This window comes from Sprattus sprattus, assembly GCF_963457725.1.
Source record: "Sprattus sprattus genome assembly, chromosome: 16".
NCBI classification, from domain to species: domain Eukaryota; kingdom Metazoa; phylum Chordata; class Actinopteri; order Clupeiformes; family Clupeidae; genus Sprattus; species Sprattus sprattus.
Genome location: NC_137914.1, coordinates 26,494,110 through 26,507,214, shown reverse-complemented (window position 1 = coordinate 26,507,214; position 13,105 = coordinate 26,494,110). Strand labels below are relative to the sequence as shown.

Here is a 13,105-nt window from a genome sequence, read left to right as displayed (position 1 = left end):
TTGTCATGTTTCATTTGCAAGTAGGCCTGTGTTTGAGAGGAAGAGGGAAATAGTGAATCACTCACATCAGCACTGCACCTTACGGTAGAATCCCTCTGTACCTGTGGCCCCAGTTTTGGTATCTTAAAACCTTAAAATCATTTACACTTCAATATTGAATAGAATAAAACACTAACAGTATAACAGCAACCTGTCAATCATTTTTATCATGACATTCTCTTAAGTGTTAAAGCCCTTCTGTGCTTCGTTTATTATGAGCTTCTGTTCCCTCACAAAGAATGAAATAGTAAAGTGCTATTCTGTATGACAGAATATGGGGACTGTCATGGCTTATTGACTTACATGAGCTAGGCTACATTTTTATATTCAACTGAATAATCTTATCCGATCGTACACTCTGTGCTGTACAACTCAGTTTAAGTACTTGTTTCAGATCTCATGTGGTTTAGGTCAGTGATAGCAGCAAATGCCAGCTAACACAGGCCAAGGAGTAATCGCCATCTAATCACTAACTTCAGCCTCAGCTGCACACAACTCTGCCATCAGTGAGGAGCTCACACTATTACTTATGTTTGTGGCGCCACCTAGTGACACAGCCGACAAGACTGACACAGCACACATAACACTTATGAGCGATGGTTGGTTTCATATAGGTTTGGTCAATATGCGCTGGTTTAGCATTAACTGGAGAGGTATTGTGATTCCAGTTTTATAATCTAAGGAGACTGTAGTACCTGTAGTTACAGTCAGATGCCAAGAATGTGATCTCACCGGTGTCCATGGCATGCTGTCCTTACTGTCAGACATTCACTAACGCAAACACACAGAAAAAAACATCCACACCATTTTTATGCTTGTCTACAAGTGGCATACCGCACCACACTTTATTGCAAATAAAAAAGTGAGAGAAAAAAATATATAACTGCTCCTCAAGGAAGCTTAACCTTGCACTGGTACATCAGGAGAAATTAGATTAATCAGGAAGAGACTGCAAAAAACAAGGGGACTTTTTTTTCACCAAGCAGAGCGTAATAAATCCTATGGACATGTCATGATCCTTTAGAAGCACATAAAAAAAAAACAACAAAAATAAAAAACGCTCATGTGCACTGTCCCTAAGAAAGGTCACTCCCTGCCTCCCGAGCCAGAAAGACCAGAACATTTAAATAAAATTACCGTAGGCAGAAGGAAAACACAAAAACTAAAAAAAAATGAAAACTAGACAACTAATATTTTGGTCCCACTTTGGTCTCCTTTTCTGAAAATACAAATACTAGGTAATGGAGATACGCCGTCGTCAAACAGCATCTCAGTATTCACATTCCCATGCCAGTCGCTCACGCACCCCTTTTCCAAACCGGTTTTTAGGAACCCAAACAAACAAAAGTACCATATTGCACCTCTGACACTAGGGTCATAACCAGAGAATGACCCAGATTGAAACCCAAATTGTCTGTTACCATTTTAGACTCACAAGCCTTGCTTTTCATATACACTAAACACCACTTGTCATTCTCTTTTTATCTCCCAGACAAAAAAAAAGGTTAAAAACACTGGTCTTTACGAGAACAGAGGTCCAAATTTAAAAATAATCTATGACATTGCAGAAGACATATTCAATAGATGAAAGTTGTAAAAAAAAAGAAAACAGCAACAAAACAAAAGGAAGGAATTCATAGGCACAGTAGAAGCTGTATTTTCATAAACCATTTACAGACTACAAAAACATTCCAACATCATAAACAGTTATTGAGAATAACGGGCCATTTCCATGTATGACACGGCACGTTGGCATCATGGCAGGTCCTCCAAGGCCATGAGACCAGGAAGTGAGTGTGGCTCGTGAAATGTGGTGTTGGTGGATGGAGAGTTGTCCCAGGGTTTTTTTTTGGGGGGGTGGGGGGGGGGGGGTGTCGTCTGGGTTATTGGTCCTTCTTCTCAGTCTCTGTCGTCTCTTCTTGGGAGGTCTCCTCTGTCTCAGGGGGAGTTTCCTCATACCTTTGGCCAGGAGAGAGGAGACTTCAAATCAGTAAAGCCGTGATGGACCACACATAACATCCATCAAATGACAGGTTGACAACACAAAGCTCAGTCAGGATGGACATTTGAGCCACATTCACTGAACACCATCACACAGCTGATGAGGGCAGAAACAACAGACGGGCCGGAGTGGTCAATCAGCCATTCCACAAACACCATGAGTGGGATGTGTTCAAAAATATATAGAAAAAAAGTAAATGATGGGGGAGTGTGAAGCGCCCCACTGTATGGCTATGGGAGAAGCCCAACAGTAACCACAACAAAGCTGATTTGGTGGAGAAGGAGGACTCAAGCGGAGGGGGAGGGAGTGACCTTGCTGTGAAAGCAGGATGGGAGACTGGCACCAGGCAGGCAGCCAGAGCAGACGAGTACAGGTGCGAAGGGCACAGAGGGTGGCACGAGGGGGTTGCACAGTGGGTGGCACAGCGAGCCATTGGCATGAGGACAGTGGGCACATCAGATTAGGATGAGATACGACACAAGGATGGGAACGGTGGTAGCTGGTGGGCATGGGGCAGAGGTAGGATGAGTTGGCGAGTGACGGTGGAAGGGGAGTGGAGAGGTGGGGTAGGGTAGGGTGGGTTTGTCTGGGGCATACCTGCCCTGGAGGCCTACATGTTAGCGGGCGTGTGTCGGCGGCGCCAGGGGGGAGAGGGGGGACCCTGCATGGAGGCGGCTAGGCTGGATGGGGACCCCGAGATGGTGGGGAAGTGTGTGAGGCGCGGGGTTTAGGGCAGCACCTCGTCCGCCGACTCATAGCTGAGCGCCAGCGAGGAGGAGAGAGGGGAGGAGGAAGAAGAAGAAGTCGAGAAAGGAAGCCATAAGAGAAAAATGCAGAAGGAAAGAAAAGAGGGAAGAAAGAAGAGAGGAGAGGAGAAGAGAGGAGAGGGGAAAGATTCAAAAAGCAAGCTTTTAAAAGATGACTGAAAAAACACGCCAGGAGAGAGAATTGTAGAGACACTCAGGAAAGGAGAGCAGGGACAGCCAGGGACAAGTCTTCATTGGGCGATGAAGAGTAAGCAGTGCATCTACCCATCTAGATGACCTGATATACTTCGCAAAGATAGTCCGCAACCTTCCACTGTAGCATTACTCTACATTACTTTTCAAATGAAATTCACTTTACAGCATAATCATAAAAAAGAACAAACGCCATTCAGGTAACTGTAGTGTTCCTATTTCATAAGGCCCTTCGGAGGGCAATTTGACTTTATTCTGGAAACTTCCTTTGTCCCGGCACAGTGTTGTGGAGAAACACAGTGGGACTCTGAAGGTCCTGAGACCAGGCGTGGCATAAAGGTTACTGGCTGGCCGTTGCCATGACTACTATCGCCGTGGCCGGTGCCAGCTCCTGGCAGGACTGTGGGGAATGTTCCTGCTCACACATCACATGGCCATGCAGGTGCCAGGTGTCCCGCCAGTGCCCTCCCTTGCCCTCCTGAGTTGGCCAATGTAGACCCCCCCCCCCCCCCCCCCCCCACACACACTCCCTGGCTGCCCCCTCTGTGTTGTTATGACTACTGCCCATAGTTTCCTATCCAGTACAGATCTACTGTGTGATATGGGGTATGGCCGTGTGTGTGTGTGTGTGTGTGTGTGTGTGTGTCTGAATAAGTGTATGAGTATCAGGCTGCAAGGCATTGAGTGACTGACATTAGGTGTATGTGTTAAACTAATGAGAGACTACCGTTTCTGTGGTACGTGTGTGTGTGTGTGTGTGTGTGTGTGTATGAATGAATGAGAGAGAAATACAGAGAAAGAGAGACTATAAAGAGACTTTTTGGTAAATAAAGGCAAGCAAAGATAAATGAAACAAAAAGAAGAAAACACAATGATGGGAGTGGAGCAGGGAGAACTGTAATGTGGTCAGTCCATCATTCAGGTGCATCATAACTGTGGACGGCCAGAACAGGGTACCACAGCACTCAAGGGTCAGAGAGAGCCAAGGCTGTGTTATGGCTTTTCACTTCAGATCAAGACAACTCCTTCAGTCCCATTAGGTTGGGAGGTTTGGTTATTTTCCAGTTATTTATAAGTTAAAGCCTGATAATAGTACAAGAGTAAAAGGACTTCAACTAGAGCCTTTTACTTTAAAGGCTTGGATGTAGAAACCAACGTTTAGAATTGCAGCAAACTACAGAATGGCAGTTCAAAATGTAAAAAACACCATTCAATCACAGAATAAACTCTAAGGTGTCTCAACTGGGCAATGTACATATATACTAGACACAGGCTAATGATGGATAGAAAGACGCACACACATTTTTAGCAATGACTGTAGGATGCGTATACATTGGGTAGGGTCATATTTAAGGAAAGAGGAGATACCTGAACAACTCTGTCAACTCTCCTTTGAGCAAGGCCACCAACACTGGGAAACCAATACAGGCTGGCACCAGATACAAGAGAGCAGGCTGAAGGGAAAACACAAACGTGCACGCACACGCACACACAGAGTTAGGAACATGGATAATCATCTACCTAAAAATTCAGAATCGGGTCTGTTTACAGATCAGGGTCGTACACAAGATATCCTCCAAATCACCATGCAATATTCATCAACCAGGGTTTGGGGCTGGACATCCTAGTTCTGTTTCTCTCACCTGAGCAGCTTTGTAGGTGTGCATGACGAAAATGGTGAGGCCCAGACCAAAGATGTAAGCCATAAAACTGGTATAGAAGTAGGTCCTGGTATTCTTCTTTAAACTATGACACACACACACACACACACACACACACACACACACACACACACACACACACACACACACACACACACACACACACACACACACACACACACACAGACAGTTTAGATACAGTTTGTGTCACACAGAGTATTATGGGACCAGCAGCATCAAACACATACACAACCTTATATGGAAATATGTTTTACCTAACATCAAAGCGGAGCAGCAATGCAATAAAGATGCCTGGAAAATGAGAACACAGGATGTCAGAATGCAATCGGATTCAGAAAGAATAACGCAACAAAAAAGCACAAAAGGATCATTATAGCCCCCTCTAGTGGCATAGTATAGTATAGTATTCCACAGACCATTGAGGGAATGTTAGATGTACAGCTGATTTAATCTTGTTTGATTTAACAACCTAATAAAACAAGCATAGATGCCCATTTCTGTTTAACAGTCAAATTGTGCCATACTTGAAAGGGGTCTGGTGATGTTCCAGTGTTGTGAACTCACCTGGGATGACGATATCGCCCAGGCCGAGCATGGCAAAGTTACTGGCATTCAGCCCTCTCTCCAGAAGGTCCTGAGGGAAAACCACTGAAATGACAAAAAGGACAGATAAGATCATCCATTTCATGACCTCACTGGCTCCCACTGTGTCACTGCCACAGCCTTACCGGCAGTCACTTTACACAAGCATTTGATCACTCACTCCATCAGATTTGATGTAGAAATGTATGTATAACTATTAGAATATACATAATACATATATTATACATTTAGGTATTATAGGGAGCTGTCCTATCAGGACGCTAACCTCATGCTCATGACAGCAAGCACTATGTTTGAGTTACAGTGAGGGGCTATAACAGCAGTCACTGATAATGTTTTTGCATCATTAAAAACAACTGCCAGTTACAAGAAGCCCATTTCTTATGCCTTGAGTCAATATTGGTCATAGCTGATAACAGCTGATGAGAAACAAAGAAGCAGAATAAAATACTCACACTTGATGGGTGCCTCAAAGGACTTGGCCACTGTAACCATGACATTGGTGCCAAAAACCTGTCGGGGGAAACAACAAGAGAAACAGAAAGGTTGTGTTTACTCGGCCGAGTCAACAGCTGCTCCGCGTGAGTCGGCAAACGCTGGATGACCCGCAGGGTACGGACAGACATGCACTGTCTACTAGGCGGAAAACTGACGTGGAAAGTCCAGGTTCAGAGAAGAGGAAGGAAGAGTCAACAGATGCAGATTTGCCTGTTTGGAGTGAGAACAGCTGGAGGACGGTGTGAGGGAATGCTGCAATGCAGCTTTTAACTCTCTCGCTCTCTAAACCGGACTCTTCTTCGTCATTGGCAACACACACACACTCTTTCTCCCTCTTTTACACTTATGTTAACACCCTTACAAAACATGCATATACACACACACACACACACACACAAACACACCCACTTACCCAAAAGACGTCGTAGACGAACAGGCCTCCCAAGAGGATGCATCCTGTGCTGACGTTATTCAGGTGAAGCAGCTCAACACCATTCAGAGCGAAGGCCAATCCAAAGAGGTTGTTGGCCACCCAGTGCTGTTGGTTACACACAAAAACACACAAACGCTGATTCAATGCCAGAGCTGTAAACTCCACACAACTTGTAAAACTCAATGTCTGCCGTTTACAATCATCTAAATTGAGCATTGGTGTTTCAGCTAAAACGTATCGCCACCAACGTCTGGATTTCTTGGTCATAAACAACTCTTTATTTATCTTTGACCAATTTGACAACATTGCCAAAGGTTTGGAGTACAAGCTATTTAAGGTCATTCTCTATAGTTATGTGTTGATGCACAGCAAAATCCCAACCACATAAAGATGACCTAAAATGACATACTTAGAAATAAATCTATGGCAACATAAAAATAATGTCACACTGGGGACAATGTTCGTAAGAAAGCCGTACAAATGTTGAGAGATGAGATATGTTAAAAGGTTACGATACCTTTTTGAGAATGTACCAGACCCCCACAACTGCACTGATCACCAGACAGAAGAGGTCCCTGGTATCAAACTCATAGTTGACTATCTCTGTGAGGACAGAAGCACAATGACAAGTCAGGGTTATGAGTGTATAGCACTGTTTACTTTTGAAATGTTAGTATTGCTCAATTACATCATGGCTAACAGTCACTCTCAGAGATCTGAGAAAAAAACAGAAGGTAAAGAAAATGGGCACTGCATTTATGTGACAGAAAAAGTAGCAACAGTGAGAAAATGAGGGAAGATATAGGGACAGCCACTGAGTGATTAGGTTGATAGGATGACCACAAAAGCAAAGATTCAAAGTAAAATGCGTCAGAAGAGATGTTAGGAACAGACAGACAGTGACAGAGAGAGAGAGATAGAGAGAGAGATGGAGAGAGAGAGAGAGAGAGAGTGTGTGAGAGAGAGAGAGATGGAGAGAGAGAGAGTGTGAGAGAGAGAGAGAGAAAGAGAGAGATGGAGAGAGAGATGGAGAGAGCAATGTGCTCACCCTCTTTGCTCTCCCCTGTCCCCTGGGTGAAGAGGAGCTGATACAGCTTATTGGGCACGCTGGCTGGGACCACCCTGTTCATGAAGGGACTGACAGGACAGAGCGGTGTCATAATGACTCATGAGGGCCAGGAAACACTCAAAACAACTCAAACGGCTTCATGAGGACCAAGAACAGCACCGAGCCATGGACCACATCATCCACAGTACATAATGCAGTTAGTCGCTCACGCTACGAGCCTCCTGTGGTGCAAAAGGAAGAGCACCCTGAGGCCTGTCTTACCTCATGGTGTGAGACAGAGCCAGGATCCCCAGCACAAAGAAGTACATTGATAGCAGCATGTTAATATACTCTTGTGAGAAAATCTAAAACAGACACACAAAGACAGACAGAGACAGAGAAAGAGAGAGAGAGAGAGAATGTTCCTTGTCAAGTTTTGGAATTACTTTGGTATATCTGGTTTGATTCATCATATCTGGTAAGCTTTAGCCAAACAAGTTACATTTGAATCAGTTTGTCCAAATCCAAATATGGTTATGGTAAAAACATTAAGCAGACGCTTAAAAGAAGAAAAGAAAATATACATAATATATATGAATTCATTTTTAAAATCAGACAGGAACTTGACCAAAAATCACAAGATAGACAACAAGCAAAAGGAACAACATTTACAGTACCATCAACACTAGTAGGATACAATCATTCTCCTATGCATAGACCTTACCAGCAAACAGGATTTTCTTGGATGTCTCTAATAACCTCTTATTCAGTATAGACCCTTTAGATGACTAGATTATAATAACCTAATTACAAAATTGGTTTTCAAGACAACAAATGTGATACAACACGAGGACCTCATAAAACAGAATATTTCGTTCTGTCAGGGATACTACAAACAAATGTTATCAGTGTGAGCAGAGGCAGCTGTGCAAGGGTTTAGAGCGAGCGCACACACACACACACACACACACACACACACACACACACACACACACACACACACATTACGGAGGGCAGGAAGTAAGGATGATGTGTGCAGTTTTTTTCTCTTCTTTTGAACAGGAAGTGATTGGTCTATGTGTCTCCTCTCAATAGGCCATGTGTTCACACAGCATTTCCGCCTCACCTTAAAGAAGAGATACAAGCCAAAGAGGGTGCAGCTGGCTATGATGGGGAAGCGGGCGGCATCTCTGCTTGTGATGGTCTCAGGCATGTCTGAGGAGTTCTATGGGGAAGGAGAGGCAGGAGAAGAAAGAGGGAAAAAAGATGTAATGGTTACAGGTTACCTACAGATAATACAGCGCATAAAATTGCAAACTAATGAACACTTCAGAGAGTGAGAAAGACTTCAATTCCAAATACAATAACCAGAGCTATGTTTCACAGAAAACTGAACACAATGACTTTGTCATGTAAGCCAGTTTGTTTCAGAGGGCTTTTGGTTATTTATAGATAAGAGTATTTATAGATAAGAGCTGGGCATGACTGGCTGGCAGAGAATAATGTACTGGGGAGACCTAAAGGATTGAGGAGTAAAATTAGCCTGTCCCCAGTAATTGAAGTGAAACTTCAGACCAATCTCTGACCCTAACTCAACCCACTGCATAATTTGTAAAAATCCTAAAAAGGTGGGATACGGGCTGAGAGGGAGTCTCGATAAGCAAATGTAATGGCACTCACACTCACCGGCAGGGGCTAGGGAAGATGGGCCGCCCATTTCATGACGTGTATATGCACCGAATGGTCGTAGGCACGCCAGCATTGGCCTTGCAAGGTTGCATGTTGGCAATTTTCAACCCATTAAATTACGATTTTGTATTTATAAAAATAGGAATATTGCCTATATTAACACCAGCATTGATGTGTTGTCACAGTTTAGTCATATAATTTCGTTTAAAGCTCAAACAGATATATTTTAGGGTGGATGCACACTTTAAATCCATCTAAAATGGGTCAGCGCTTGAAGCTTACTGCTGGCAAATAGGGAATGGGCTCTTAGCTAGACTGCTTTTATTCAATAATTTTACATTCCTCTCTCCTACGGACTGACAACTTGTTTTGGTGTGTGCTGACGAGCACACCTTACGAAGTGCATGTCCACTTATACACGTGTGCCATAAAAACAGCTAGTATAGAACTGATTAAATGAATCCTCTCGTTTATTCACCTGAGATACAAGATATTATTTAACTATTTCTCGCGCTTGAATGAAATGAACACGGGTAATGAGTGAAACTGAGACAGCATGAGGAATCAATGTGTACGCTGGGCTATCGGTTTTAAATACTCACTCGGTACACGTAACCATTTTCGCCGTCAACCTACGGATGAAATAAGTGTACATAAAAAATATTTAGAGAAACCCCGCAGCAGGTGAGTTTAAGTGCAATACTCGATTTGAGAACAAGCCACGCTCCAAGCAAGGCACGAAGACATGATGCAAAGGCTCGCGGATGCGGTGAGTGAACTCAGAAGCGTCAGTTAACGTTAGTTACCACATTTCCAGCACCCCGTTATTACAACATCCAACTGTTATCAACACCCACAAGGAAAGTGTATGCCCATCTGAATCATGCATCATTCACCAAAGGAATGAAAGGCAACGAATCCCGTTACACACAATGTAGGGATTGAGATGTGAGCAGACAAATTCCATCTTTAACATTTAAAGGTAACATTTGTGAGGCGAGGGCCGGTATCAGCAGTCATTAATCCCATAACGGTTATGTGTTGCGATTTCCATTCATTTCAGTTTACAAGCAAACCCTTAACCGTTACAGTTTCGTAACTCCAAAAGGACTTCTCGCACATAGCATCTGGACAGTTTTGGCAGTTTTTCATCGCCAAAGTTAAGCTCAACATTTAATCCGGTAATCATTTCCCACTCAGGTGTTAGATTAAATAATGTAAAGGGTTATTACACTTCACCCTACACGGAGAGTACAAATTTGTGTTTTTTTTAGCATAATTATAAGAGTACATTTATCCATAAAATGCCTCACATGCGTCAGATGAGGCCTAGTAACATTCTAAATTACGAGTTACGAGTTAACTATCTTACTACGAAATCGCTTCCAAATATCAGCTGGCTTCCAGCTGTTTGGTTCGAGCTAACTACCGAGCTAGCATCATGAAAAACAATGTTAGCTAACGTTATCTACAAGCTACCTGGCTAAATGCGCATGATCTGTGTGGGGGGGAATGAATCGATAGCTTCACCAGCTGTCAGACCACATATATCAATAACATTTAACTGTATTCTACATTGCCATTCAAGGTCCCTATAAGACCCCAAAGGGGAAACACTGAGATAATTTAACTAGACATAACTAGCAAGCTAGCTACTTATCCCACACATCATACACCAGTTAGCTAGCCTGCTACTTAGATTGTGTCAAATAGAGCAATATATCCAGGTAAATTACCTTGCTCTTTGAGCAGGTGACGGAGCGCAGCGCCCCAAAAAAGATTGGCAGCAAGGCCATGAATACAAGGCTGCCATATGCCAACGCTGTGCCTTCTGGTGTTGCAACGAACTTGGCCACTGTAGCATTGACGGCATCGGTTCCATTTGTGTCGGTAGCATTCAAGCTGTCCAGAGCCGGTGAAGTTTCAGTCGGGGCCACCGATCCTTGGTCGACATCTGCCATTTTTGCTGTAATGTCAAGCGTCGAAAAACTGTGAAAGCCGGTGTGCTCTCCCGAGCAACGTAGGGTCAGTCGATGAGTTCGCAAACACTACCTGTTTCACATCAATATTGGTTCTTTTTTCTCATAAGGCCACGTTTCCTAACTCTCTCCGGGAACTGTCATCTTCTTCACAACTAGAGACATAGACCTAACACACAATATATGTTTTCACAGCGCCACCTATCGTTCTGGGGTCAACGAAGTAGTCGACAACAAAGTCGATTAGTATCTCCGTAAGACAGTACAGTAGGCCTACTCAATAACTAATGAATGTACTAAGTTACACAGCAATCATTTCTGATTGGAGTAGCAATGGCTACACCAGATCATGGATGTCATATATGTCATTTTAAGGTGCATCTAGGATTTGGTGGCATCCAGCTGTGAGGCTGAATAATCCCTCTCCAGGCGTGTAGTAGGAGAAACTCCGCTGGCCATCTGGTGCCTTAAAAATGTGAAAGGCCCTCTTGGTTAGTGGTTAAAGACAAGGCCCCCTCCTTGAGCTGTAACAAGTTCAAAAAACAGTTGTTACTCTTCCAAACATCCTCCTAGCAGTTTCCAGTTTCCTTTGCTCGCAAGTGCCGATGGCTGTTTCTTCCCCTCCTAGTCTGTCTCCGCTGTGGGATGCTGCTGTATTCTCTCCAGTAATCCTCAGCCTACACCTACCCATCACCGCCATACTGCCATGCACTTATTCTCCCCCATAGGCCTACTCTGTGCCAGCCTTTTCCTGCAATGTAAATAGTTGCTACCATCAACATAGTTTTCTGTTTCATTGCACTATTTACCCTTGTAATAGTTACCTTACGAGCACACTGTATACCCACTCAGCTCTCTCCCCACCTTATCCACTATCAATTTTGTATGTATCATGTATATACCATGTTATGTTTGTATGTAGGCCTATTGTGTACATTTACCACATGAGTGCTAGCATGCTTATCCCAATACATTTATGAATTCATCTGCCATATTTCTTTTTTTTGTCAATCATTTTTTATTTTACATATCAGACATATAACCAAACACATCAGGAAACATGTTATATAGACACAGACACCCCTCCCCCCCCCGCCCCCCCATCCCCACCACCCCCCTCATCCACCACCCAACAGAGCATTGAGACAGTCACAGCCAAATCATGTCTACATCAATAGTAGATCCTTCAACCTGGATATCAAATTCTCCCACATTGCTAGTGTATGTGGCTGAGCATTATTTTTTACATTATTCTCTTGCAGGTGACAGTTCCATGTAAGATATGTCCAGAATGGCCGCAGCCAGTGGACAGTAGAAATGTCATGGGGGGATTTCCAATCATTACAATCATTTTGGCTAAAATGAGGCCTGCAAGACAGATTTTACGATCTTACTCCGCAAGGGAGAGATGGGTGTCATTATTTAATAGGTGCACAGCAGGGTCCATAGGAAACTGAACTCCTGTTACGTCCGTTACAATTTTGATCACCTTTCTCCACAATCTAGATACCTCTGGACACTCCCACATTACATGTAAAAAGGAGCCAAGGGTTCCATGATGGCAAAAAAAAGAGCAATAAGGGTCAGGGGCAAATCCCATCTGATGTCTTATTCTTGTCGTTACATATTCCCTATTCATCTGCCATATATCAGAATGTCTCCCCTCCCCTTCTCCTCCCTCCCCTTCTGCCCCCTTCTTTTTCTACCTCAACCTCTCTACCCAGCTGGCTGGATTTCCCCCTTAAGGGTCTTATGAGCTGAGGTTCTGCTCAAGGTTTCTGCCCCTGTCGCCATTGTGCTTGCTCCAGTGGGGTTCAGGCCCTGGGCTCTGTAAAGCACCTTGAGAGAATTTAGTTGTTTTGCTGCTATATAAAAGAAATTGAATTGAATCACTCAGACTGACGGACCAAACCAGATACCAACCAAATACTTTTACTTTAATACTTGAACTACATTTTGCTGCCAATAGTTATGTACTTTTACTTAAGACGGATTTTTTCATCCAGGACTTTACTTGTGAAGACTACTTTCACTGTTTAAATGAGACCTCATGAGACAAAACAGTCCTCAATTGTTCAAAATTGTTTACATGAGAGTAAAAGTGATCATAAGAGGCTTTACATGACATGAAAGGTGGCCTTTTAACTCCCAAAACTGCCAACTAAATATATGG

At 43.5% G+C, this 13,105-nt stretch overlaps 1 protein-coding gene across 1 annotated transcript; it reads right to left on the bottom strand.

The window, feature by feature from the left end:
• Positions 1 to 862: 862 nt before the first annotated feature.
• Positions 863 to 11,071, bottom strand: hm13 (histocompatibility (minor) 13). The gene is made up of 13 exons (XM_080853627.1): positions 10,690 to 11,071; positions 9,556 to 9,585; positions 8,391 to 8,489; positions 7,547 to 7,629; positions 7,265 to 7,353; positions 6,734 to 6,819; positions 6,196 to 6,321; positions 5,741 to 5,798; positions 5,247 to 5,330; positions 4,937 to 4,973; positions 4,644 to 4,746; positions 4,369 to 4,454; positions 863 to 1,998 (listed from the first exon to the last, which is right to left on the bottom strand). The coding sequence occupies exons 1-13, from the start codon at positions 10,912 to 10,914 to the stop codon at positions 1,923 to 1,925; spliced, it is 1,182 nt and encodes a 393-aa protein (XP_080709753.1). The 5' UTR covers positions 10,915 to 11,071; the 3' UTR covers positions 863 to 1,922.
• Between the last annotated feature and the right edge of the window lie 2,034 nt (positions 11,072 to 13,105).